Raw genomic sequence first — 25,388 nt, 5'->3', positions numbered from 1 at the left:
GATCAAAGTTTGGAACAAAAAATTGTTTATTAAAAAACAAAATGCAAAATAGAAGCATTTTTGCGCATCGTCTCAGATTTTCAAACTCCACTGTTGTTACAATTCTCTGTTGTTTGCCCTGTGTTTAGCCTCTGTCATCTGTTTCCCCCTGGACTACACTTCCCACAATTCCCTGCTCTGATTACCTCCAGCTGTTCCCCATTGTTTTCATCTTTCTTCTATTACCTCAATTATTCCTTGTGTATATATTGCTCTGTTATCTGTTCCCCTTTGTCGGTTGTTAGTGTTCCAGTTCCTGCCTGGTTTCCTGTCTTGCACACTTGCAGTGTTTCTGTGTTCATCCTGTTTAGTATTTTAGCTTTATTTTTATTAAAATTGCTGCAACTAGATCCTGTACTCGTGACCACTTTCATTGAAACTTCCCACGTCTCTGCCTTCCATGGCCTCATCCCTCAAGTCTCCTATGGCTCCATCTTCCACAGCTCCAGTCTCTAGTCTGTGGTCACCACCCAGGTCTCCTGACCCTGTTTCAGCCATGTGGCCACGAGCAAGGCCTCCTGATCCAGTCCCTATCCCGAGGTGGCCTTCTGAATCTCATGGCCGTCCACCTAATCTGCTTCCGTGTTCATCCTGTTTTGTATTTCAGTTTTATTCTTATTAAAATAGCTACACCTAGATCCTGCACTCATGACCTTCTTCATTGCAACAACTGTATGTACCCCCCCAAAAAATTATTTAAAACTCAATTATTAAAAAAATAGTTAAACACTTTACAATAAGACTGTATTTGTTAACATTAATCGTCATGAACTAACTATATTTTTTGGTTTTACATAATTTGTTATCCAGTCTTGGTTAATGTTAAGTTATACATTTACAATTGTTCATTGTTTATTCATGTTAGTTCATAATGCATTAATTAATGTTAACATATGCAACTTTTAAAGTAAAAAATATAGTATGTTGAAATTAATGAGTTGTAATGTATGGTTAACTAATGTATTTAATGAATAAAACCTTATTGTAAAGAGTTAAAGAATAAAATAAAAAAATATGTTTACCAGTTTAAGATTTATGCATTTTAAATGTAATAAAAGAATTCCATTACATTGAATTGTGTAAAAATATTACATTATTTAATAAAATATTTAGTATTTTATTTAAGTTTATTTAATTCATTTGATTTAATTTTGTTATAAAATTGAAAAGGGTACATTTTAAAATAATTTGAGTGAAAAATCTTAACTTTTGTTTGTTTTAAAAAATATATATCAATTTGTATGAGTAAGGAAGCTAATGAACATTAGAATAAAATATAGATTATAAAAATACTAATGTATATTACTTTTTAAATCAAATATTACAATTTCACATTCTTGCAGGGTTTGACTCTAAGTGAATAATTGCTAAAGCAACATCAAAAGGATAATAAAAAATGAGAAAAAAAAAAATGTAATTAGAAAAAAGCAGCTTTCTTTAGGACAACTAGGACTTTCTACATTGTGACATTATTTTCAGAATAAGAATTAAGCACATTTTACATATTTTAAGTTGAGTTTAGGGTTTCCAGATGAGTCTACACTCAAAATGTTTCTGCAGACATTCAGTTCAAGTCATGTAGTAAAAGGGATTGCTCACCCAAACATGAACATTTTGTTATCACTTTTTCATCCTCACGTTGTTCCAAACCTCAATGACTTTCTGCCATGGAACACAAAAGATGTTAAAGATGCAATGAAAGTGAACAGTTACTGAGACTAACGTTCTGCATAACATCTTCTGGGTTCAACAGACGAACGAAATATACTGGTTTGGAACAACATCAGTGTGATTAAATAGTGACAGAATTTTCATTTGTCAGTGATCTGTTCCTTTAAATAGCCTACTGCTTATCAAATGAAGACAGCTAGTTTTTTATTCCATTTTTCAGTAATTATAAAGTTGTGAGTCAAAAGACCAAACCCCTGCAGAGCTAAAGCCACAAGTTCAAACTGGAGGAGTTTTGCATGATCCTGAAGGGGGTTTTTTTTGCGACAATGACTGGCTGACTGTACATTATCACACTTGTTACACTGCTACTTATTAAATAAATGAACATGAAATATTGATTTTGAGTTTAAAATGATAGTATAGAGAAGACACTGTGGACTGAAGTAATACATAGATTTTCCTGGTAATACTTACCAAAATTGAAGATGACATGCCTCTGGATTTCCTGATGGGCAACAGGATTTTTCAGAAAAAAGGTGATATTGAATGATGGATTCTGGGTCACATAACTGCTCTTTAAGAAGTAGAGTCCTTCATCTAAGGTAGAAGAGACCTCCAGATGATAAGGGATATCCTGACCCCCGGACCCCAGCCACATGACTTCTGGCTTAGGGTAGCCCTCCGTCTCGTACTGGACGGTGACATCAGGGGAGTTTAGATGGATGCTTAACCTTGGCTCTGAGTAGACGGCTGAAGACACACACAAAGACTTATTTATCTTTCCATTTATGTTTCCATTTAAAAGTATATAGACTATAGGCTTAATGCATATAAACACACACATATATATATAATGTTTTAAACACATGTACCAAGTAATGTGGAGTCATATGTGACTTCATTGTTGAAGTCATGGTTACTATAAACAGACTTGAGAAAACAAGGTGTTTAAAGATGGTTCTGAATTTCTCCTTTTATGTTGCTCAGAAAAAGCAAATGGTAAATGGTCTGCCCTTATATAGTGCTTTTGTTGGAGTCATGTGGGCCAGGAATCGAATGGCCACATCCGACAATAAATTGGAATGATGGGAGGATGACTAAATAGTGCAAACATTTTCCTTTCATTTGTGTGGTAATGACAAATACTTTGGATACCTGCATAGACCAGCGGCACAATTCCTCGATCAGTTCCTTTGGTGTTGCTCACAATGCACAGATAGTTGCCTGCATCCTTCATTCCAAAATTGGCTATACTCAGGGATGCATTTCCTTCCAAAATGAGGTTGTGATTTAACCAGGTACGGTTATGGTAATCGGAGCTTTGTCGGTCTAGCTGGTCCGTCTGGTAGTAATAGCTGTGGACCACTCGTTGATCTTCCTGCCGTTGCCATGTAATCACCAAATGTGAGAGGTTATGGTCTGACACAAATTCACAAGGCAGAAATGCAGTCTGTCCACGCACCACAAGAACAGGACTGGATGGTACTGTGACTGTAAAGGAGGCTGGGGAGGGAAAAGTTTACTTAAAGAGAGAATGTTTGGTGGGAAATCACAGTTCTATATTTAACTCAAAGATATAATGCACATTTGGCCAAATTTATCACATTTTTGGCCAATGATCAGGCATTTTGATGAAGAAGGATTTACAGTAGACTAGACAGAAAAAGAAAGCTTCAATACAAACCTTGATGTTGGCTTGGCAAAGCCTTGTTTGAAATTTTTAAATAGTTAAAAATGTAGTTTGAAGTCTGAAGTTATTTATGCCTTACGTACACAGATGAGCCAAAATGACCACTCGCAAGTGAAGCGAATAAGTCTGATCATCTCCTAACAAGGCCACATATCAAGGTCTGGTAGATTAGATGTGTTGAATGCAGGAGAAATGGGCAGGAGTTAAGTTGTTTTGATTGGTTGCTAGGCAGTTGCTATGTATTTTGGGTCACTGCAGGTGATCTGCTATTCAGGATTGTTAAGAGACCACAGCAAAAGCATTGCTTCTTGTAAGATAACATCACAGGAAGGTACAACTAACAGAGTGTAACAGAATATTGCACTCCTATATAAGTTACACTCCTAAAATAGCAAAACAATAGAGCTAGAGCATCATTTTTGTGATAACCCAATAGGCTTTGCAAACAACTACCCCTTGGGGTCCAAGCGGAATCAGATTCACAGAAGGGATGTAATCTCATATGACAGGGTTTACTTCTGGGTATTGAAGCTTTGGAAAGCTAAGTGTAAATTCCTTCCAAGATCAATAATAACAGAAATCCCACTCAACAATTTGTGGTACAAGACGTGACTTGGCCAAGTGCTTTTTTTTTTCAGGCCAAATCCTTAATTTGTACTCCTTCCAAAACAGAGACCCATTGTAGGAGAGCATTATGGATGCGACACAGAGAAAATACGACACTCAAACATTAAACAGGGAGTTCAATGGAAACTCACAAAAACATAGAAACAAAATGATCTATGAAATCATAGCAATATTTCGCTGGCCAACAATAGCACAATCATAAAAGTGAACTTTTTTTGCATATGCCGTGGGAACAGTTTATTTATTTTGCGGTAATACATTTAATACTTTTAAAACAGAGCCCTAAGTGTAAAAAGTCTATCATTAGCTGTGTTTCCACTATCAGGCTAGTGTGAGCCAGAACAATCAACTGGTCAGCCAGGGCCAGTTGCCTCGGACCTCGAGACCAAAATCAATCTGCATTCTCATCTAGCCCTCAAAATGAGCCCTGTGTTTGACATTGCTCCCACCTCCATCCCCAATTGGCCTTCTTTGGCCCAAGGGTAATTGGCTGAAGAAGCACCGAGGCACGATGAAGCCCCTGAAGTGACAGCGGGAATGAACTGGCCCCGGCACACTCTAGCACACCCTCATTTGACACGATAGAGGAAGCATGGCAATTTTCCCTAAACCAAACAAGAAGTAAACTCAAGGGTGCAGTTCCACTTTTGGAAGAGTGTGAAAAGGCATCAACCAAATGCTTGACTGACTGACAGATTAAATGCTCTTTGGACATATTTGTGCATGACCAGACAGACATGAAAGCTTCTTATCAAAGAGTTACCCTTGAAGCTACTTTTTCAGTAAAGCCAGGTGCAGTTGGATTAAAAAAAGATTTTATTGAAAATTAACTAGATTAAAACAATCCCTGCACTTTAGGGCTCCCACACCGTTTGACCAATGAGTTTCCATAACTTCCATTTGTTTGTGATTCGGGGATAAGGATTTAAAAAATCATTTTATTTTGAGATTGCACTCACAAAGCCCACTTATTGTAGAGCATAAGAAAAATTATATTTACCATAAATATTTTCATGATTCAAGACTGTACCTCTTCAACTCTACAAACCCACAGGCAGGTCCAAAATGGGGCGCCATGTCATGAGAAAAGTTTACGCTTAAAATGTTCAAGGCTCCGGATACATAAGTCAGGTACTGTTTCATGTGATGTCACTGTATGACCGCACTTCCATGTTTGTGACCAAAATTCCATATTTCTTCATTGTGCTGCGCTGTGGGATTCGGTAAAAGTCAGCAAAGTTTGTTTCTATTTATAAATATTGAATAGGTGTGTAACGCTGGGAAGAAAGTTCAGGAGCTGGATCTAGGTGCGGCAACAGAGTTTAATGAAAAAAATAAACAAGTACAAAATAAACACAGGAACAAAGAAAACATCCAAGACGGGGAAAAAAAACATCCACGAAGGGCACGGGCAAAACACGGTAGGTCTAGATACATTCAAACACATACAACAACTGACCAAGAACAGGCACACAACAGAGCATTATATACACAGTGGGTAATGACTTGATGAATCACAGGTGAAGACAATGAAAGACAGTTGGCAGTGATGAGAGCAGGGAATTATGGGAAGTGTTAGTCCATGGGGAACAGATGACAGAGGCAAAACACAGGGCAGACAAAAATGAATCGTGACAAGGTGATACTGCTGTTTAATTACCAGAGCCAAAATAAAAAATGTCTTTCATTAAAGTTTTAACTTTTAAGTAGGGCTGTCGATTGTCGATTTTCTATCGCAATGCTTTAATGAGAAATTCCTGAGAAATGCAAGCTTGTAGTACCACCTGTTTACTCCAGAGGGCAGTAAGTGAAATTTCAGCTGTATGAGCAACACACAGTTTATTACAGTGAACAACACACTTCAGTAGGAAGAACAACACAAACATGTGTTATGTTCTTTCATTCAAAACACTTGGAGCGCAAATGCGAACTGAGGGATCCCAAGATGTGTTTAAAGATTGAGTATTAAACTATATTTAACTTGACACAGTGACCTAAACATTTTATTTTTATGACGCAACACACCCGAGACGCGACACAAGCATGTTTGGCATAAGGTTCACAGCAATCCATTTCACAAGTGAATTTGTCAGTCAGTTGGAGGGCAGTAAGCGCATTTGCGCTCCTTCAAGCGTTTTGAACACAAGAACGTAACGCACGTTTGTGTGTGTGTCCGCTGAAGGGTTGTTAATGTCCTGTAATTCACTGTATAAACTGTGCATTGCTCACACAGCTGAAATTTTTCCACCACAGCCACCACCATTGTGTCCTTGAGCAAGGTACTTAACTCCAGGTTGCTCCAGGGGGATTGTCCCTGTAATAAGTGCTCTGTAAGCCACTTTGGATAAAAGCATCATTTTCAACAAAAATGGCCCTATCTTGTAATTATGTTCTCCTCAAATCTGCTCCCACCTGATACTCTTCCATTACCCACTACTGACTGTATAAGATACAAATGTGTACCTTTTGTGTCAGTGTCCCAATACTGTTGCCATAATTTCAGAATATACTTTTTGATTATTGACTTTATTTCTGACCTACTAAAAGGAATCTGGTTATCAACTATCTCTCTATGGCCTTTTTTGCTAGAACATCTGCCTCTTCATTACCTCTAAACCCAATATGAGCAGGAACCCACAAAAACTGTACCTTTATACTATTTAGATTCATGAATAATCTCTATTATCATATCTTGTCTTGTTTATGACTTCTGCTCATTCAGATTTATTAGAGCTTAACTGGAATCTGAGCATATTATTGCCTTAGATATTTTAACTTCACTAATCCACTTTATTGCCATAATTATTGCAAACATCTCTCCAATAAACACTGACAGGTTATCTGAAATCCTGCTATTCTTATACACTTAACTTTGGAATTATGATTGCAGCAACCACATGATCTGTTTTTGGATCTTTCGAAGCATCTGTATAAATGTGCATGTAATCCCCATATCTTGACCACACATACTCCCTTACATCATATACCTCAGCTTCATATGGACCTTCCTTTTTCCTTCTTTCTAATAAATTTAGATCAACTTCTGATTGGGGCATAACCCACAATGGCACTGGAGACAAATTATTTATTGGAGCATATCTAAATTCTTCCAGTCTCATAACTTTTACTAATTTCCCCAGACTCCATCCAAAACTATTGCACACTTTATTCTCATATTCCCAACCAGGCATCAATACCTTTTTTGTAGGGGGATTCCCACTCTGACCTCTTAGATTTACACAATAATACAGCATTCATTAATTGCTGTCTTCTTATCTGCAAAGGCATTTCACCAATCTTGAAGAACTGAAACTGGAGAAGTCAAATATGCTCCACAACAAATTCTTAGGGCTTGAGATTGAATTCTATCCAATTTAATTAAATGAGATTTATTTGCAGAACCATATACTATGCAACCATACTCCAATATACTGTAGATCTTATCATGGATTTATATATGGTTTTTAAAGCCAACCTATCTGCTCCCCATTCCTGTCCTGAAATACACCTCATTTCATTCACTACTTGCATACATCTTCCCACCATCTTTTTGGCTATCCAACCATACTCCTACAAATCGTATTATATTTACACATTCCAGTTCTTGTTTTGAAAACTTGAATCCATTTTCCCCTGACCACTTTTCTACTTCATTTTCTTCTTCGTCTGTGTAAATCGGATTACCGTTTCCCTCGCCAACAAACAAATGCGAATTGAGCCATTTCTTAGGGATGACGGGTTACTATAGAGGTTTTTTGTACAATTTTTACCTCTGTAGTTTCACCGTTGACAAATCTCTTGAGTGCAGAACATAAGTTTGTATGGAGCACTGAGTGTGAATCTGCTTTCTATGCAGACAAAGATCTTTTGTGTAACGCTCCAGTTCTGTCTGCCCCGAATTTCACCTTTCCATTTAGTCTGTAGGTAGATGCCAGTGCTCATGGAGCAGGTGCATTGCTTCTACAAGAGTATTGCTCAGGTATTAAACATCTAATATGCTATTTCTCTAAAAAGTTCTCAATATACCAAAGACAGTATAGTACCATCGAGAAAGAGGCATTAGCCTTGTTATTGGCTCTTCAGCATTTTGAGGTCTATGTAGGTTCTGGCAACGGCAATACGATAGTGGTTTACACAGACCACAACCCTTTGGTTTTTCTGTCCCATATGTCAATCTCTAATCAGCAGTTGATGAGGTGATCCCTCATCATGCAGGAGTTTAACCTGGACATGCGTTATAAAAATGGAGTGGAAAAAGTTGTAGCTGATGCACTGTCCAGAGCTCATGATACTGAAAGTTAAAGGTAAGAGGGTGTATAAAAATGGTTACAAGTCCTGTTTTGCATTTGGTAGTTTTCATCCCCCACTCCTAGATAGGGAGCAAACGTAACAGCTCCAAGACCGTGGGAGCCCCAGTACTTTGATTAGATTGAAGGACACAAATTCTTCAGATAGCATTATCATTGTAGGACAGCCATATGTTCAGGGGCCACAAACTGCAGTCACATCAACAATAAAGTAAAATAAAATATTAACTTAAATTAAAAAATTATAAATAAATAAAAGTGATAAAAGAAAGGTTTGAAACTCTGGTGTGTCTCTTTCCTGACATATTATAGATACTGTCAAACTGAAAGAGAAAGGGCTGGGGTCTTGATACACTGACAAATTGTCTAATGGCAATAGCAGAAATGAGCTATTTTCAAAAACACTCTGCTGAAACAGCATGAGCGTTAATGCATGATTTAAACAAAGCCTTAATCCTAAATATCAATCATTAGGAGTAGGTGCATAACCTACTGACATTAAATCATGCGGCTTGTTGTGGAAAGATGTGCCCTTACTTTTCCAAGCAATCTGACTTGCTGGATGAAAAACAGATGGAAAAAACTCCCAAAGGAGGAGGAACCGGAGACATATCTGGGAATCAGAATATCTTGTATATATTAATATTTATATATCTTAGACATAGGGGTGGCCTTTTTTGACCTAGGCTAGTAACTACCCAAAATAACCTGGCATTGTGGTAATGAAACAAACTTAAAGAGCATTTTTCTCTGGAACTCTGTGGAGATGGACATTCTCAACCAAATACTTCAAAGACAGTTTAAAGTTCATTTCGAGCTCAAACAATCCAGCATAAACACAAATGATATTGATCTTACAGATATAAATGAATGCGATAAATATTATGACAAACTAATTCTCTCTGAACGTTTATGGCAAAAACAGCCCAAACGTTCATAAACACACAAAATTCCTTAAGAATTAAGATTAGGTTAATATTAAAATGGGGGTGTATGCACCAGATCACCAACAGTCCATATACACTTCACTCAAAATTACGGTTTCTAAAAATGCCTTTAACCTCGTGTGTGTACCAAATGAGGCTGGTATCCCTTCAGCCAACCACCAGTGGGAGTTTCAACCGCACAGAAGCATTTTTTTCTATGGTTTGAACCATATATAAAGCCATGCTTTTCCATAGCTACTTTGTGAAGTATTGCCAGTTTCACTGCCTTACCAAGCGTTATTCTCATTGCTGTTTATTGCCTACTTGTTATGACCATTGTGCCTGCTTTACTGGATTATCGATTTTGGAATACTGTTTTGCTTTGTTTGCCTGGTTGGACTGGTTACCTGTTAACAACTTCTTTGCCTGCTTCACGACTTCATCTCTGCCTTGTGTAGTGGTTTCTACTTAATTCACAGATTACGTAGTGATTTTTGATCACGTGTCACTTAAGGTGGTTGTGAGTGTATCAGATAAACCCTCCCTCTTTGCAATATGGGGCACCAGTTACGAATACTATCTTAACAATTTAAAAACACTCCCAAAGGAGCTGTTAAATAATTTAGATTTAATGTAAACTAGAGGAAGTTGGTCAGCTGATTTATCTGAAGGATCTGCGAGAGTCTGGACAACTAGTAGTGTCTTTGATCATCAACACAATGAAGACACGGTTGTAATAAAAATAATGACATTTTTTTCACAATAGATATGCAAGAGTAAATACCACAACGATTAATGCTAATAATGAATGTGCACTGCTAAAGGATAATAAACTAATAACCAAAAAGTACTGATTTTTCTTATTTTACGTCAATGTAAAGTCTATTTCTCAAATCAACAAGAGGCTTTCAGTCAGGAGTCCAAGAAATTTGCATTTATGATGACATTACTTACCGGTAAAGCTCTAAACTGGGCCTTGGCTGTTTGGGAGAGTGATAGTCGGCTTCAAACATCATCTGATTACTTCACTTCACAGATCCATTAAGTGTTTGAATACCCAGAGGGAAGTAAAGATGTCTCTGTTCAGCTGCTTCATGTACGCCAGGGTTCACGTTCTGCAGCTGACTTTGCCAAACACTTCAGGACAGTAGCAGCCTGTAATTAAACTCAAACCTGCACAAACATAAACACACACACGACGGACATGCCCGTAATCTCTCTCTCTCTCTCTCAAACCATCGTCACCGGCCGCCTTTATCCCTCGCGCGCCTCATCAGGCCGATTGGGGACCGGGCGCGCCCCCCTCCGCTCCACACAGCCCAAAGTGGATGGAATAAGATTGCACTCAAAACCATGTTCAGAGAGGAACTGAACTACAATCTGCAGGCTGAACTCGCAAGTAAGGGTGAGGATTCAACACTCACTGAATTAATTTCATTGGCAGTAAGGATTGATAATTTACTGCAAAATTCACCACGCTCAAAGATTAGCTCCAAGTCACAACCATCACTCAGTCAAGTCCAGGAAAGTCCCGAAGCTCCTGAACCAATGCAAATCACCTATACCAGAGTTTCTGATGAAGAACGCGAACGTTGTCATCGGGAGCGACTGTGTTATTACTGTGGTGAGAGGAATCATCAAAACTCCACATGCCCTCAAGACTCCAGAACTATTGTGGGTACCATGAACATTTCATCTCCCACACACCACAGTTTCTCTATTCCCATTGACCTCTCATTTGATAAATTGAAATCTGTTTCTGCATTCGTCGACTCAGGGGCTGCTGTGAATTTAATTCACCAAGGTCTAGTACGAGATTTCCATATCCCTACAGTAGGGGATGTTTCAGTTCTGAAACAGAAGCCAACCATTTCTTCTCACTGTTTGAAAGTGTGATTCGCAGTCTAGCAGTGTATAGAAGCGCAGGTTTGAGTCTGTGTTTGTAAAGCACTGACATCACATCTTTGTACTTGGTGTGAAGTTTCAAAACCTCAGGGCAGTAATCCTCAAAGATACGAATCATGTGGCCTTCGTAGAGCAACTCGCTCTTTTTGCGAGATTCGCGAATGACAAAGTCCTTTATTTGAAAGCGGTTGCAGGATGACAGGTTGCGGTCTCTGCCCTGGCGCTAATCATCATAATTCATTTTTGAAACAGTCAACTTAAATTTTAGGGACGGTCCAATCAGGATTTTAACATCCGATGCCGATCTCCAATTTTCTTTTCATCTCATCAATCGAAATGTCAAACTGGTTATATGTAAGCTTTCTGCTCAATGTTAACTAAATTTCCCTGTTGGTAAAACCATAGTTGTTGCCTAGTTTTTGCTGTCAGTCAATAAATGTAATTTTAAAATATAAATGTTATTCTTTATTCTAGGCCTTAAAAACTAGTAGGCTTATACAAATTATTATTTACTGTATATAAGATAGTCCTAAAGAAGGAGGCTTAATGTCAAACTGAAGTTGAACTGATAAACCATTGGTGCAATTTAAAGTGAACGTGGAATGCAGCATATACCAGTGCCTTGAATTTACAGCTAAATAGCCAAAAGACAAATACAGTTAACTTGTGTCTTGCTAACATGCATGACTCATGAGCTACTAGCTAATGTAATAAGTTAGTTAAAGTTTAGCTAAGGCAATATATCATGTTACTATACATATAATAATTTACTGTACTTAATGGAGACACTGCATGTGAATAAAATAAAATTTGTGTTTAATAACCTCATCACAATCTCCACATTGAAATGCAAATTAGACATTAACTAAATAAAATGTGCTAATTTGCATATATTTGACAAGGCCCTGCAGGTGAATAGGATAAAGAAAATAAAAGCATATCACCACAGAACTTCCCCAGTGAATGACTTGCATAAAGAGTCTTTTCCCTGAAATGTTATGATTAAATATGCAGATTAGTTTGTTTTGGTTAATTTAGAAGAAATCTACAGATGCAAACAGACGGAGGGTAGTAGGCTTAAAACAAACACCATCTAAATATATATTTTGGAAGTTTTCTTTCCATTAGAGTAAAAGAAGACATGGAAGCAAAATAGACCAAACCCTCAAAATTGACCACTACCCTCTCATTGGTGCAGTAATTTATTCTAAATATGGTAACACTTTATTTTAGGGATCAGAAATTAGACAGTAATTTATGACTAATAGTTACACTTGTAAGAAACAACTCAACGGGCTGGAGTCAATTATTCCGCTTATACCACGGTTACCACACCTTAAGACATAGTCTAAAAAAAAAAAAATCTAGTTTTCGTGGAACTACTTTCTTCCGCCACATATTCAGTGTCTTGCTTGAATACAGCCGGAGCCTTCGTTGCCAATTCGAAAATGTCACTTTGGAACTAGCAACAGATGCTTGTGCTGCTTTACTCGAGGACTCACTGGAATAACAAGTTAGTGTGTTTGTGCATGCGTGTGAGAATTAGTATTTTGAGGGATCATTTACATCACATTTACATTTATGCATTTTGCAGATGCTTTTATCCAAAGCGACTTACAGTGCATTTATTACAGGGACAATCCCCCCGGAGCAACCTGGAATTAAGTGCCTTGCTCAGCCACAACAATGGTGGTGGCTGTGGGGATCAAACCGACAACATTCTGATTACCAGTTCAGTGCTTAGCCCACTACACCACAACCACTCCAGTAATCTCCAGGATAGAAAGAGAGAAACTCAGAAAATGAGAAATCACTTCAGGGATTACCTTTTCTTTGTTGCAGCTCTCGTCAGAAGTAACATTGCTTCAAAATCTGCATATTCCCGTTATAAACCATAACACATTTTTTCATCCCTACTGAGATGCAGGAGTCTGCTGACATGATGTGACGACTCTATTTTTCTCTCACAAGTATGTTTGTGCCTTAAGTGTGTACGTTACACGTATAATGTGTTTCCTCGAGGGTTTTCCCACAGATATTTCAGATAATATAGAAACTGTTGTATTGACCAAGTGCATCTTGCTTTAATACAGCTCAAGCCTTCGTTGCTAATTCGAAAACGTCTTGTTAGAACCAGCAACGGAGGCTTGCGCTGCCTCTGTGTGTGTGTGTGTGTGTGTGTGTAAGTGTAAGCGAAATGGGGGGCGGGGGTAGCGCAGTGTTTTACAATACAGCTATGTGAGGCTGATTAGGGTGAAATAAATTGAAACATTAAAAGTTATTTTGGATAATAGATTGTTGCATTGATCAAGTAGCGGGGGTGGGGATTGTGACTGGAGTCTCAGTGTGTGTGAGCGTGTGTGTGTGAGCATGTGTGTGAGCGTGTGTGTGAACGTGTGAGTGAGCGTGTGAGTGAGCGTGTGAGTGAGCGTGTGAGTGAGCGTGTGTAAGGGCGGGGGAGCGCGAGGGCTTTTTTTAAACGAAATTGAAATATACATAGGATATTTTAGACATTGTTTTGTTCTTAACCGATTTACCTCAACCAATGTCTTTGTTTTAATTGGTTATTTTGTTGTGGTAGCCTGTAGGGCTCTTTGGAACCATTATGCGGTCAAAACCTGGAACTACTTTATAGCCGTGCATTTCCTTGAAAAATTATTGCACACCTCAGAAGGTCCATCAGCCAATCAGAATCAAGCATTCAACAGACCTGTGGTATAATAGTCAATAATTACATGAAACATCTTTGTTGTTGTGGTTAGGTTTAGAGTTATTGATAGGTTTAGGGTTGCTAAGGGACTCCAAACATATACAGTGTATGAATGTGGAATCCAACTGTGTATCCAAACCCGAACAGTTACACTGACCTTGTACAGATGACATCAAAAAATTGTTCTCATATCACGGCAAACTGACAACTTTAAAACCCATATGAGCTGCCCTGTGAACACAACGAATGATTGACAATATCGTTAGCTCTTAAAGGCTTCATACATCTATGAAGAATGCGGAAACCAGAACAGAGTGCAATTGTAGGGTTCCAGAACTAAAAACCTCCACTGATGGATAGGTTTAGTGTTTGGCTTTGGAGTCCAGGTTAAAAAAAATGCATTTCTTTTCACTCCATTACATCCTGAACAGGTAAAAACAACTTGCTTTTTGTGCCCCTCTGTGGACATTTTACCCGGAAAATGGAGCTCACACGTCCAAGTGTATCTGTCTGCGTCCCGCAAGACTACAAGGAATCCCCACTTCCAAGCCCCCCTCGGATCATCAAGTGACTCTATTGCCTATAAGAACTTTTAAAATCTTATAATTAAGGGACTCCAAATAAACATAACAAACAGTGTATGAATGTGGTCCAACTGTTAAAGACTTCATTCAGGATTTCGCTGGTTATTTGCAGGGGGCATAACTTGTAGCTCTTTAAGGCTTCATACATCTATGAAGAATGCGGTGACCAGAACAGAGAGGTTTCCAGAAGAAAAATCCCATTCATTTTCTCTGTAGACCAACATATAATCCTTGCAAGACAGATCTACTATTAGCAAAGAGATTGTTATGAAATTACATATGCTTCTGTAGACGCCACTGTGATCTCAACTTAATTACTATGCAAGGTTTTTCCTGCATAGAGTATTATGAGAACGCCTACGACTGTAGACGAAACTCAGACAGGCAGTTAAGTGCACAGACAGACCCCGCCCTCTTTCACAAGATAAGTGCCCTTTATGCAAGTAATTTCTTTTTTTTTTTTTATGTATATTTGAGGTTTTTATTTAAATGTGGCCCTTGTCATCAATTCTCAACTAAACGTGTGCCCGACATCTCCATTTAAGTTGTAATTCTGCAAGACCACACGAGCCCGAGCCCCTACCCCCTTTTGACATTCTTTGACACAGCCAGGGCAATAAACTTAAAATAGACCTATTTTATTTTTATACTCATGATCACAGATGGTAAGTCAAGTTTATATTGTGCAGCTGTATTTGATTCAATTATGTAATTTATAATGCTTCATGGAGAGTGTAGTTCAATGACTCAATAAAGAATTTAAGAGTCTTGTACCTTTATCTGTTTTACCAGTTTTAAATGCATTAAATAGAATTTTGTAATGTACTTTTTCATTTTTGGAGCTGGTTGGTTTGGTTTATTTAAGTTAACGCTTTACTTAAGAATAAAAAATTCCTACGGCATTATTTCTGAAGAAATCCTCACTATGCAAAGCCTAAAACCTTTGCACAGTACTGTACATTAAATTGTAATTTGTCTATTTTGAAATATGAGTCTATTTCTGGATTTATTCTTCTGGGGCCGTATTACTGAAACTTCATATCTTAAGTCTGAGCTCCAAATAAAATAAATTCCCGTTGTCAATAAACAGATGAGATTCTAAAGTTGCAATATTTCATTAATATGGCCCTAGAAGTGTCTGGTTCCCGGATTTGGACTGTAGGGATTTTTGAGTGCTATCCCATTGAATTCCCATTTATATAACACCACATCCACAGTTACGATACATGGAAAACTGTCTTTTTCTGAGAACCGTTCATATTTTGTTTACCCATCTGCCCTCTTCAAAAGCCTTCTGTTCTACCTGCTTATGCCTCCCAGCTAAATTTAAACTTAATTCCTCTGTCACAAGTTTGTAATCTGTCTCAACACCAGCATACAAATTGTTGTTGTGAATGAGCTTAAAATGTGGAACATATTACAAGGTGTAATGTGGACATATAAACAGGGATTTAAGGGGATGTTAGCCTTTCTAGAAGTTCCACCTCTAATAGACTAACCGTTGTTTCATTAGACAGAACCCCTCTTTCCAGAATCCTGCCCTACAAAGATACACACCCACCAAAATGGAGAGGTGGTGGCGTAGTGGGATAATGCACACGACTGGTAATCAGAAGGTCGTTGGTTTGATCCCCACAGCCACCACCATTTGTGTCCTTGAGCAAGGCACTTAACTCCAGGTTGCTCCGGGGGGATTGTCCCTGTAATAAGTGAGTCTTTGCATAAAAAGTGTAAATGTAAATGTAAAATAATCACACAGGAAGTCGGCATGTTGTTGCCGAGAGTACTGGTACCCTAGTATTGCCCACATAATGCTGGCTCACCACCTTCCCTGGGGAGCGTCTGGAAGCACAATGCATCAGTAGCATTGAAAACAAAGCTTCAGACCCTGCAATGAAACCAGGAAGTAAACACATTTAATTAATTGGTTTTATATTTCCCTCTAACATTATTTTTTTTTCTCCACTGATGGATAGGTTTAGGTTTGGTGTTTGGCTTTGGAGTCCAGGTTTAAAAAAAAAATGCATTCCTTTTCACTCTATTACATCCTGTACAGGTAAAAACAACTTGCTTTTTGTGCCCCCCTCTGGACATTATACCCAGAAAATGGAGCTCACACGTCCAAGTGTATCTGCGTCCTGCAAGACAACAAGTAATCCCCACTTCCACGCCCCCCTTGGATCATCTTATTGGTTATAAGAACTTTTAAAATCTTATGCAATCGCTGAATGATTCATTTTCTATCAACTCTTTCAATATGACAAAGAATAGCTTTTAAATGATGCCACATATCATATTATTAAACGGAAGTTATCAATGGTAAACTGAAATTACTTGTTTAATGTGAAATTTGTGGAAGTGCTCTTTACGCCATTCCTGAAAATGTTTGCACAATTTTTGCTTGTTCAATAATTAAAAAAAGATATAAATGGTAAGATAAACATTTATCTGTTCTGTTTTATCCAGTTAGCTTAGAAGTTAGACTATTAGCTTAGCATATCGCTAGCTGCTTCTCCTCTTTACTTTCATTACATTTCTCCTCACTGTCAGCAACTAGTGACACATCAGTAACTTAATTTTTTAAGAGTATTATGAGAACGCCTACGACTGTAGACGAAACTCAGACAGGCAGTTAAGTGCACAGACAGACCCCAAGTGGTGCTCAAGCACCTGCCCTCTTTCACAAGATAAGTGCCCTTTTTGCAAGTAATTTATTTTGTTTTTTTATGTATATTTTAGTTTTTATTTAAATGTGGCCCTTGTCATCAATTCTCAATTAAATGTGTGCCCGACATTGTAATTCTGCAAGACCACACGAGCCCCTACCCCTACCCCCTTTTGACATTCTTTGTCACAGGTAATCTGGCATACCAGGCATTTTCCCAGTGGGACGGCACACTTTGGGGCTGATCAGGGGCAGACTGGCCATTGGGAGAACGTGCCGGTGGGTCGGCCACGAAATGGGCCGAATGGGCCGAGTTAAGCAGAACGGATCACAAAACGGCACCGCTATATGCAGAAAAGGACAGTGACTTTTGGACCAGTTGCTATGTAAATTCCCGGGCTGATTTCTCTTCCCAGTCCAGCCCTAGCCACAGCCTCCACACAACTTCGAAGTCTACCTGACCAGCCTTCATTTGTGCCAGCCAGGTAAGGATAATGTTTGCCCGAAACTTTGACATTGTTTGACACTGCTGTGAAATTAAACCACTTTAACAAATCCCCATAGAGCCAGCAGAACTTAGGCAATAGCCCTCCAATAAGCTTAACAGCAAGACAGCTAATCAGGCATTGGCACAAAATAGCATTGTGCAGGGTCAGAAATGCCCCCAAAATTCAATATTTGAATTTCTCCTGTTTGAGTTTTTTTTTATATATTGATAACATATTATAGTCAATCCTCTATGGTCACCGCAGGCCCAGATTTAAATACACATGTCTTGTACTTAGAGGGCGGGTGTGGCTCAGTTGGTAGACGGATCGGCCACTAATCACAGGGTTGTTGGTTCGAATCCTGGCCCACATGACTCCTCATGCTGAAGTGTCCTTGGGCAAGACACTGAACCCCAAGTTGCTCCCAATGGCAGGATAGCACCTTGCATGGCAGCTCTGCCAACATTGGCGTGTGAATGTGTCACAGTGTAAAGCGCTTTGAATACTGTTAAGGTTAAAAGGTGCTATAAGTGCAGACCATTTAACTTTGTCTTTTTTACCAGTTTTAAATGCTTTAAATATAATTTTGTAATGTCCTTTTTCATTTTGGAGATGGTTGGTTTGGTTTAAGTTAATGCTTTAAGAATTTTAAATCCCTATGGTTAAAAGTAATTTTGTGGACAACCCACAGAAGCAAGGCCACTGAAAAAGTTGGCATTAGCTTATGCACTTGTGGTCACTGCTGTCAAAACCATATTTCAAATAGATAAAAATGTCTGAATGTAAAGTTGGATTAAAAATTAAATTTTTTACATATTACATAATACATTTTGTAGATATTCTATACAGTCTGAATCAAAAGAAACAGTTTATCTGTGAGTACAAACTAGTTGTAGCATTTGGAAGGAAGTCACGAGAGCTGGATCTAGGTGCAGTGAAACAGTATTTAACCAAATAACAAAGTACAGAATAACGGGGTAAACACAGGAACGGAGAAAACATACACAATGGTACTGGTCATACAAAAGAGGTGACATATAACAACTGACAAGGACTAAGCATTATATACACAAAAGGGAATGAGATAATGAAACAGGTGAGGACAATCAAGGACAGCTGGCAGTGATGATGCCTGGGAATTGTGTGAAATATAGTCTAGGGGGAACAGATGAGAGGGCAAAACACTAGTGCACCCTCCATCATTCCATTAAATGCTAAAATCAGATATTTCAAAGCAAGTGCAAATGACGTCATCACTGTAACTTGGAAAAACAAAGCCTTCTTTAAACATCCCAAAGTATACGTGGGTACATCATGTACAAATGTATCTTTGAAACTCTAAGAAGATTATTCAAGACCTTGAATGTGGTAGAGCTATTTCAATGCCATTCCCATGCCATCTTCAGGACAGGTTTTATAACCTTTTATAACCGAAAGATGCTGCAAGAAAGTCTCCAGGAAAAACACATAACAGCTGTTGGCACAGTCAGTGTTAAAACACATGGCTCATTCCAACATAAATGCTAACAGGCAATGAGAAAACTAAAGAACTTTGCATAACTGTAGAAATATACACTACAAATGTGGGGGCTTGATGTCTCAGTAACTACAGTCTAAGGTTAATTTAACTTAAAAGTCCAATTAAACCAATGCTTGTTTTCTCTTCAGTGGTTTTGTATGTTAGTTTCAAAAATGTTGTTCTATACCTTCTTAAATAAGTCTTTTTTGTGATCTCTATGCTGCAAATTGACATTCAAGAATCAGATATGTGTAATAGTCCTTCATTGAGGACACAATAAAGCTTTACTAGGTTTTATAAAACAAATTTTATGATGAGTAACCATGTTTACAGGACACAAAATATTCTTTTAAATGCTATAAATGTATTTATTATTTATTAACTTTTGTTGGCCAACACAGTTGTTTAATAATGTTTTGTACAGTATTTATCTGCAAGCCTATAGTGCTCCATTGTTAGAGCTTTCCCCACACACTGCATGCATGACATAACAGACAAAGAGCTCTTCTTCTCTGCAATTAGTGTTTTTTTTTTTTTTTTTTGCATTTTGTGCATTTTAAGCCAGTAAAGGTGTCTGACTTATATATATATATATATATATATATATATATATATATATATACCCTAAGAAATATATACAGGAGTAAAATATGTGACCCTGGTCTCCTCTAAATACGGTATATAGCCTAAATGTTTACAAAGCGCAGGTAAAGACTGAACAGAGAGACTTCTTAAGTCTCGCCTCAACTCAAGTCCATTTCGTCCAAAACAAGAGCATATGTTGTCCATGCCAGATACCAAAAATGTAATCGTTAAAACATGTCTGGTACACAGGCACCAAAGAAATACAAAAACACCTGCGCTAATGCCAAATATACATTTCTAAGAAACGAAATGTGTTTTTGTATTCTATATATGTACAGAACTGTTCAACCAAACACGACACAAACTCTGGGCAAAGTTTTTAACATTATTAACTTTAGTTGCTGTACTCTGTTCACCCGTTCTGATGGGCTTAAACTAACTCGAGCAGAACCGCGCTATTATTGCAAAACGCAGATAAAATATTTTCCTCACCTGCACACTGCGTGAATATCCAAAACAGATGAACCAACAGCACGCGCATGTCCTTACGACAGTCTCCCGTCAAAACATCCGCATGAACATACATCATTAGGCATACAAAATAAACGGTGCACACACTTTAGTGCGAGAGGAATGTAAAAGCGTCAAACACGTGACGCTGGCAACATTCTTTTACAGTGAGGGCAGGTTAGAGGAACAAAAGGGCTGAGCTCCACTCGAGCTAAATATCTACTCAAGCGAATCAGGATAGCTTAGAAAGTTATTTTCTGGGTATAGACGCATACCAGAGAGTTTTCTTTTCGACGACAAAAATAAATAAATAATAATAAATAAATAAAACTTTGAACATTACCACCGTTATTTTCTAGAGGAAAAAAAAAAGATTTACATTTACACTGACCTGTTGTGACAACATGCCACAATAGCAGACACTTGATGTAGTAAGTTGCCACATTGGAACGCTGTAGACTTTTTAATTACTTTTATTGACTATTGACAAGATTTTTGTTGATTGCCAAAATAAATAGGTAATTAATAAATAATAATAAATATAAAATTATCAAGTAACACCGTCGATATATCCACTTACTGCATTATTTCTTTATTTTATTCGTCTATTTATTGACAACAAGTCTGAACTCATTAGTTTTACGCGTATTTTATTCTTAAAAGTGTCACGGTGGCCTCCATGTTAGCGAATCCACCTCTCAAGCCAGAAACGCCGTAAAGAATCCCGCACCAACCGGGAAGAGCGCGAGCTACACATATGGTAATGTGCAGACGTTTTTTTTTTTTTTTTAGATTTTTCTGGATACAAGTGGCATAAAAAGTAGCCTACAGCTACTGGGGCAAGATGGGGGGAAAAAAACAAGATATCCAAAACGGTTGATCGAGACTATGATCAAAGAGCATCCTTTCAAATCAGCAATAAAATCGGACAACAATGGTAGGCCCATCATAAATTGTGCTTTAGCTCTGATCACTCTAAAAACACTATTTTTCAGGCTGGTCCAGCTAATGTGCATTCTCGAGTTAAAGCGCTGTCAGACAGCTGGTTCCAGTAAATATTCCTGAAAAGCCACTCATGCTTGTGACATAAAGACAAAGGCACAAATAAGACTGTGTACTTACCGTCTTTCAAGAGTGCACAGACGACAATCCCATAGAGCAGTGTTTCCCAAACTGGGGTACGTGAGGTGACAATGAGGGTACGCAAATGACATTCTGACATACCGTTCATGTATTTCTCACTGGCAAAACTTATTTTGTCTGCCCTCTAGTGTTTTAACATAATTTGTATTTCAGGTTCCCTTATCGAGAGGTCTCTCCTATTGCGTAAGTAGCTTACGCTATGGGAAAACTCTGTTTCTCGAGAAATATTGAAGTCTTTATGTAAAACGCATTGCAGCTGCACAGCAGACAGTGATGAGCCGAAGCAGCTCGGTCATTGGCTGTGCAGCGGCAACTGCTCGAACCAATGACGGGCGATTTAGAACGCGCCACCAATGGGGGCGCGCCCCGCTTTCGCGCGCTCATAGCCTGCTGAAATTAGCATATGAGGGCTATATAATGAGCATCCCGTGCTGCCACCTCTGTTCGAGCCGCGCAAGAAAAAGCGCCGCTCACAGAGGCTGCCAGAGCACCCCGACTTCGGTGATGTCACGCCGGCTCAGTCCCCGCGTGCATCACCGCTACTAGATGTCTCCCCGCGAGCCGGTCCATTTCACGAGGCGGGCCTGCACCCCTCCAACGAGCGGTGGGTCTCGCCTCGTTCGGGCGCATCGGGGACGACGATCGAAAGGATGACAGCCTCTCTCTTGACGCTGCATCTGACGACTGGCCGGGCTCGTTCGACCCGCGCCATCTACAACAGCGGACACGAGCGCGGGCACCGTATGGACTCGGAGATCGTCCGTATCCTGTCCAAGGCCGTGGAAGACCTCGGGCTCGACTGGTCTTCTCCGGAAGAACCCACCCGCAGCCGGCTGGACGAGTGGTTCCTGCAGGGGCGCCGACAGGCCCCCCCCGACAGAGACCCTCTCCTTTCTTCCCTGAGGTGCACGACGAGCTCACAAAGTCGTGGAAAGCCCCACACTCGGCTCGCCTAAAGCCTTCTTTCTCTTCCTCGCTCTCCTCAGTGGACGGCGCGAGAGAAAGAGGCCACGAGGCAACTCCGCCCCTAGAGGAGACTGTGGCCAACCATCTATGCCCACCCTCCACCGCTGGATGGAAGACCAGAGCTTCTCACCCATCGAAGCCGTGCAGAACCACATCAGCTCTCACCGGTCGCGCATACGCCGCCGCCGGTCAAGCTGCGTCAGCACTGCATTCAATGGCGGTTCTACAAGTGTTTCAAGCCAAACTTCTCCGTTTTATGGACGAGTCTGGACCTGAACCTGATGCTTTTAAGGACCTGCGCACCGCTACGGACGTAGCTTTGCGAGCCACAAAGGCCACCGCCCAATCCATTGGCCGGGCCATGGCTAACTTGGTCGTCCTTGAGCGCCACCTGTGGCTAACGCTAACGGAGATGAAGGACGCGGATAAAGCACCCTTCCTTGACGCGCCTGTCACTCCGAGCGGACTGTTCAGATCTACGGTGAGAGATTTCACGGAGCGCTTCACTGCGGCACGAAAAGATTCGCAAGCTATGCATCACTTCCTGCCTAAGCGCTCCAGCTAATCTCAAAAACCGCCCCAGCAGCAGCAGCGAGCCAGGGCAGAGCCACCCGTCTCCCAGCCTAAGAGCAGACCGGAGAAGGACGCTCGACGCCGCTCGCGTTCCGCTGGCCGAAGAAAGCCACAGGAGCAACGAGGCCCTCGACCCAGAATCACCCTGAATTCGGAGCCTCGTAAGTCTTCCTAGCAGCAGGAAGGAAAAGAGGAAGTACGTGTCTCGCAGATGCCGGACTGCTTCCTCTCAAACATTCAAAACATTACCCAGTCCCCTTACAGGCGGCTGGAAATGTCTATACAGCAGTCAATGGGCCAGTCATAAAACTCGCTCACCTGCAATCAAACGCCGTTTTACGGCGACACACAGAAATCACCAAAAGAGTCATTTTCTGCCTGTGTCACTAGGGGTTCACATGTCCACACTAAAGTGCGCATTCCCACATATCAATACTGTCCAAACAGTGCCAAACACCTCCCCAGCTCAGGCTGGATGTCCCAAACATGTAGATCGTGTGCCTATTGTCATGTATGCACCGCTACACACAAGCACTGTTCCCACAGTTATAAACACTTCCCCAGTAAAAACGGGAAGTGCTATAAGTGTAGCGCGTGTGCCTGCTGCATTGCACGCACCCCTACACACAGCTACTCACATAGTTTCAAACAGCTATGCCGCAAACATCACAGATGTAATGCGCGAGCTAAGAAACTCCCCGCTAAATGCGGAAAGCTTTATGAACGTGGCGCGCGTGCCCATAATGATGAATGCACCCCCACGTCAAAACACTGTTCATACAGTTTCAAGCACTCATGCTGTCGGCATTTCGGAAATAGCGCATGTGCCTGTACTCTCACACGCACCTCTGCACTCGGCACTCAATACAGCTGCTCAGCACGCACCTGCGCCTCTGAGAGCTGTAGATTCTGTGTTAGCACAAAACGATTTGCCGGCGGGGCCCATACGTCACTACGACACACCCCCAGCCGGCATTCAGCCCATATCTGTGGGAGCAGAAGCCTGGGAAAAAATCCCCGACATGCCGAAATGGGTTTTGAACATAATAAAACACGGTTACTCACTTCAATTCGCTCGCAGACCACCCCGCTTTTCAGCGGTGGTCGAGACGAAAGTGAGGAAAGATGTGTCACATGTTCTACGCACCGAGGTGCTCGAACTGATAGAGAAGGGCGCTATAGAAACTGTTCCTCCCTCTATGAGCGAGGCGGGTTTTTACAGCCGCTATTTTCTCGCCCCGAAAAAGGACGGTGGCCTCCGCCCCATCCTAGATCTCAGACATCTGAACAAAGCTTTTATGATTCGCTCGTTCAGAATGTTAACAACCAAACATATCCTCACGCAAGTTCGCCCCGGGGATTGGTTTCTATCAGTGGATTTGAAAGACGCTTACTTTCACATTCCGATAGCGCCTCATCACAGGCCTTTTCTTTTTTTTTTTTTCAATTCTTTATTTTGGTGTAGCAGTATATACATTAGCACATGTTACAAAACAAAAGTGGATGTATTTTCCTACTGCCATCCAGTTTTTCATTTAGAACAAAACAAAGAAAACAACAACAACAGTAAAACTAAAAAAAAAAAAAAAAAAACACTTGGAGGCAAAGTGTGTACATAATAGTCCATACTGAAGATCGGTACTTGAGGATTCTTAGTCTATGGTAGTGACTGCGGGAGAAAGTAAGTTAACTTCCTAATGCGTGGTAGGGAAAAGGTGTGAACAGGTAAAGAATAAGGTGTGTACACTCTCTGGCTGTGTACAGGGAGTATACTTAAGGGCTCATGCTGCATCAAATAAGTAGGCAAACAGATGTGGTTACCTTTAAAAGTCATTTGTTCAATACCTCCAAAAAAACTGGTCGCAATGGTCTTACATATTGAACCCACTTGGTCCAGAATTTGATAAACACATTTTTCTGAAGACGAAGGGAGAAAGTAATCTTTTCCATGATATAAATGTCATTTACTATATCCATCCACTCCTGTATTGTGGGAGGTTCAGGAAGCAACCAGTGCCTTGTGAGTGCCTTTTTACCCGATCACAGGCCTTTTCTGAGATTCGCTTTCGAGGGACAGTCATACCAGTACACAGTACTACCATTCGGCCTATCAATGGCCCCCCGCACATTCACGAAATGTATGGACGCGGCACTTTCCCCCCTGAGACAGCGGGGAGTGCGAATACTGAATTACCTCGACGATTGGCTAATCATAGCACAATCAGAGGGTCAGTTAACGACGCACAGATCTTGGATTATCAGCCATCTAGAATGCCTGGGTCTGAGAATCAATTTTGCAAAGAGCGTGCTATCCCCAGCCAGAATATCTCTTCTGGGAATAGTGCTAGACTCAGTGCAGATGACAGCGCCTCTCATCAGAGCGCGCGCTCTCTATTCGACGCCTTGCAACATCATTCAGAAAGGGCGCGCGCGCCCCCGTCAAACGATTTCAAAGAATGCTCGGTCTCATGGCCTCTGCA

At 40.2% G+C, this 25,388-nt stretch overlaps 1 protein-coding gene across 2 annotated transcripts in view; it reads right to left on the bottom strand.

Moving 5' to 3' along the window:
• The window catches only part of LOC127661156 (butyrophilin subfamily 3 member A2), a 34,455-nt gene extending 14,078 nt beyond the window's left edge, over window positions 1-20,377 (bottom strand). For both annotated transcript variants that reach the window (XM_052151746.1, XM_052151747.1), the window contains exons 1-3: window positions 20,209-20,377; window positions 2,866-3,213; window positions 2,185-2,460 (exon numbers count right to left, since the gene is read on the bottom strand). In XM_052151746.1, the coding sequence (XP_052007706.1) occupies window positions 2,185-2,460; window positions 2,866-3,213; window positions 20,209-20,305 (721 nt within the window). In that variant the 5' untranslated portion in view covers window positions 20,306-20,377. The remainder of the gene's footprint in view (window positions 1-2,184; window positions 2,461-2,865; window positions 3,214-20,208) is intronic.
• Between the last annotated feature and the right edge of the window lie 5,011 nt (window positions 20,378-25,388).

This window comes from Xyrauchen texanus, chromosome 20 (assembly GCF_025860055.1).
Source record: "Xyrauchen texanus isolate HMW12.3.18 chromosome 20, RBS_HiC_50CHRs, whole genome shotgun sequence".
In the NCBI taxonomy this organism is placed as follows: domain Eukaryota; kingdom Metazoa; phylum Chordata; class Actinopteri; order Cypriniformes; family Catostomidae; genus Xyrauchen; species Xyrauchen texanus.
The sequence above is the reverse complement of the archived record's forward strand: the minus strand, read 5'-3'. Positions and strand labels throughout refer to the sequence as shown.